Here is a 1480-nt window from a genome sequence, read left to right on the forward strand (position 1 = left end):
CACTCTTAAATTTAAAAAGGTATTTAAATAATATAAATAATGCAAATTCAAAAAGGAAGTGTGAACATAAGTTGTCTTGGATGGCTAACCCTAACCACTCTCAATCCCATCCTGAATTTCCTCCTGATAACAAGTGACTTAGTCAACTCTTTCACCAATTCATTATGAATAAATGTATGCTATAAATAGAAACCACAACATTCATTCACTCATATTCATTTCCAAAAATGGCCTCTATCTCCAAACCAGGACTTGCCTTGGCTCTCATCGTCATCATCGTCGTTAGCTCATCTTCGTACACCGTCACAACGGTTGACGCCCGAAGCCCATATAACCGTGTTCGAAAACTAGGTTCATTTTTTTCTTCTGCTCAAACATCAAATGTTTAAACCGTGTTTTTTGGGTTCTGTTTGGTAAATAACGAGCTAGTTTTTGAAAAGTTACATCATACAGCTTATTGGGTTTTCTTTTTCACTTATGTCTCTGTGTAAGGTTACGTTTTTTTTAAAGTATGAAACATTAGGCATAATGCAGTCAAACGTAACCTTATGTCTTCTTTTTTATTTAGAATTCGTTATCATCGTCTTTTAGTAACAAAAGTTTGAGCTACTAAATAATTGTTTGAATTTGATATAAATTGCAGCCACGGATTGCGATTCGCCAATACAAGGAGAAATACCTGGGTGTGGTGGTGGAGGCGGAAGTGGTGGATCATCGAGACCCAGACCAAGACCAAGACCAAGTGGTCCGACACCGGGTGCAAGTCGTTGCAGGAAGGGTTGTTGTGGAAGGAACAAGCTTGGAGACTGCGTTTGTTGCGAGTAGGATGCTACACCATTTGGCTTAGCAAATACCAATTATACCTACAACTTGAGCTTCAACTTGTTTCTAGTCAATTCTTGGTCCAAAGACCTAATTTTCTTGTTGCATTTTGATCCTTTGGAAATTGAATAAATTTAATCCATTGCCCAACTTTGAAATCTTGATTTTGTTATATATCGATTCTCAATCGTCATATTTTTTTACTAATATCTCATTAGACCTGCACACAGGACCTGCTTTGCTCTGGATTCTTGACTTGATTTTCTTCCCTTTTCGTTATAGTTGATTTAAGGTTTATGTGCTTTCCCATTTGCTAATATGCATGTCTTGGTTCCTCGTTGGTATTTCCTCTATGTTTATGGTTTGATTTGTTGCTCATTGCTTATAATATTACCAAGCTTGATGATATCCTCTTATTGTTCGATGAAATGTTACAAACACAATCTCCTGAACATTCTTGTACGTTTAATTTAAAAAACTGACAACTTGATTACACAACTTGATTCTTGATCTTAAAAGTACTTTCACTTGTTTTCTCTGTGTTTAGGTGACATTTATGTCTTAGTGATGGTAATTACAATTTATTGATACATAATGGTTAATAGAAAGCATCTAAAATAATAGAGGAAAGAGATTATGTAATATGTGATAAGCTTAC

General features: G+C 35.4%; 1 protein-coding gene across 1 annotated transcript; it reads left to right on the forward strand.

Annotated features, from left to right (window-relative positions):
• The first annotated feature begins 205 nt into the window (after window positions 1-205).
• LOC112503632 lies at window positions 206-993 on the forward strand. Its single transcript, XM_025107633.1, has 2 exons — window positions 206-351; window positions 644-993. The coding sequence occupies exons 1-2, from the start codon at window positions 228-230 to the stop codon at window positions 823-825; spliced, it is 306 nt and encodes a 101-aa protein (XP_024963401.1). The 5' UTR covers window positions 206-227; the 3' UTR covers window positions 826-993.
• The last annotated feature ends 487 nt before the right edge of the window (window positions 994-1480 follow it).

Source organism: Cynara cardunculus, unplaced genomic scaffold (assembly GCF_001531365.2).
Source record: "Cynara cardunculus var. scolymus isolate 2C unplaced genomic scaffold, CcrdV1 Un_Scaffold_3439, whole genome shotgun sequence".
Classification (NCBI taxonomy): domain Eukaryota; kingdom Viridiplantae; phylum Streptophyta; class Magnoliopsida; order Asterales; family Asteraceae; genus Cynara; species Cynara cardunculus.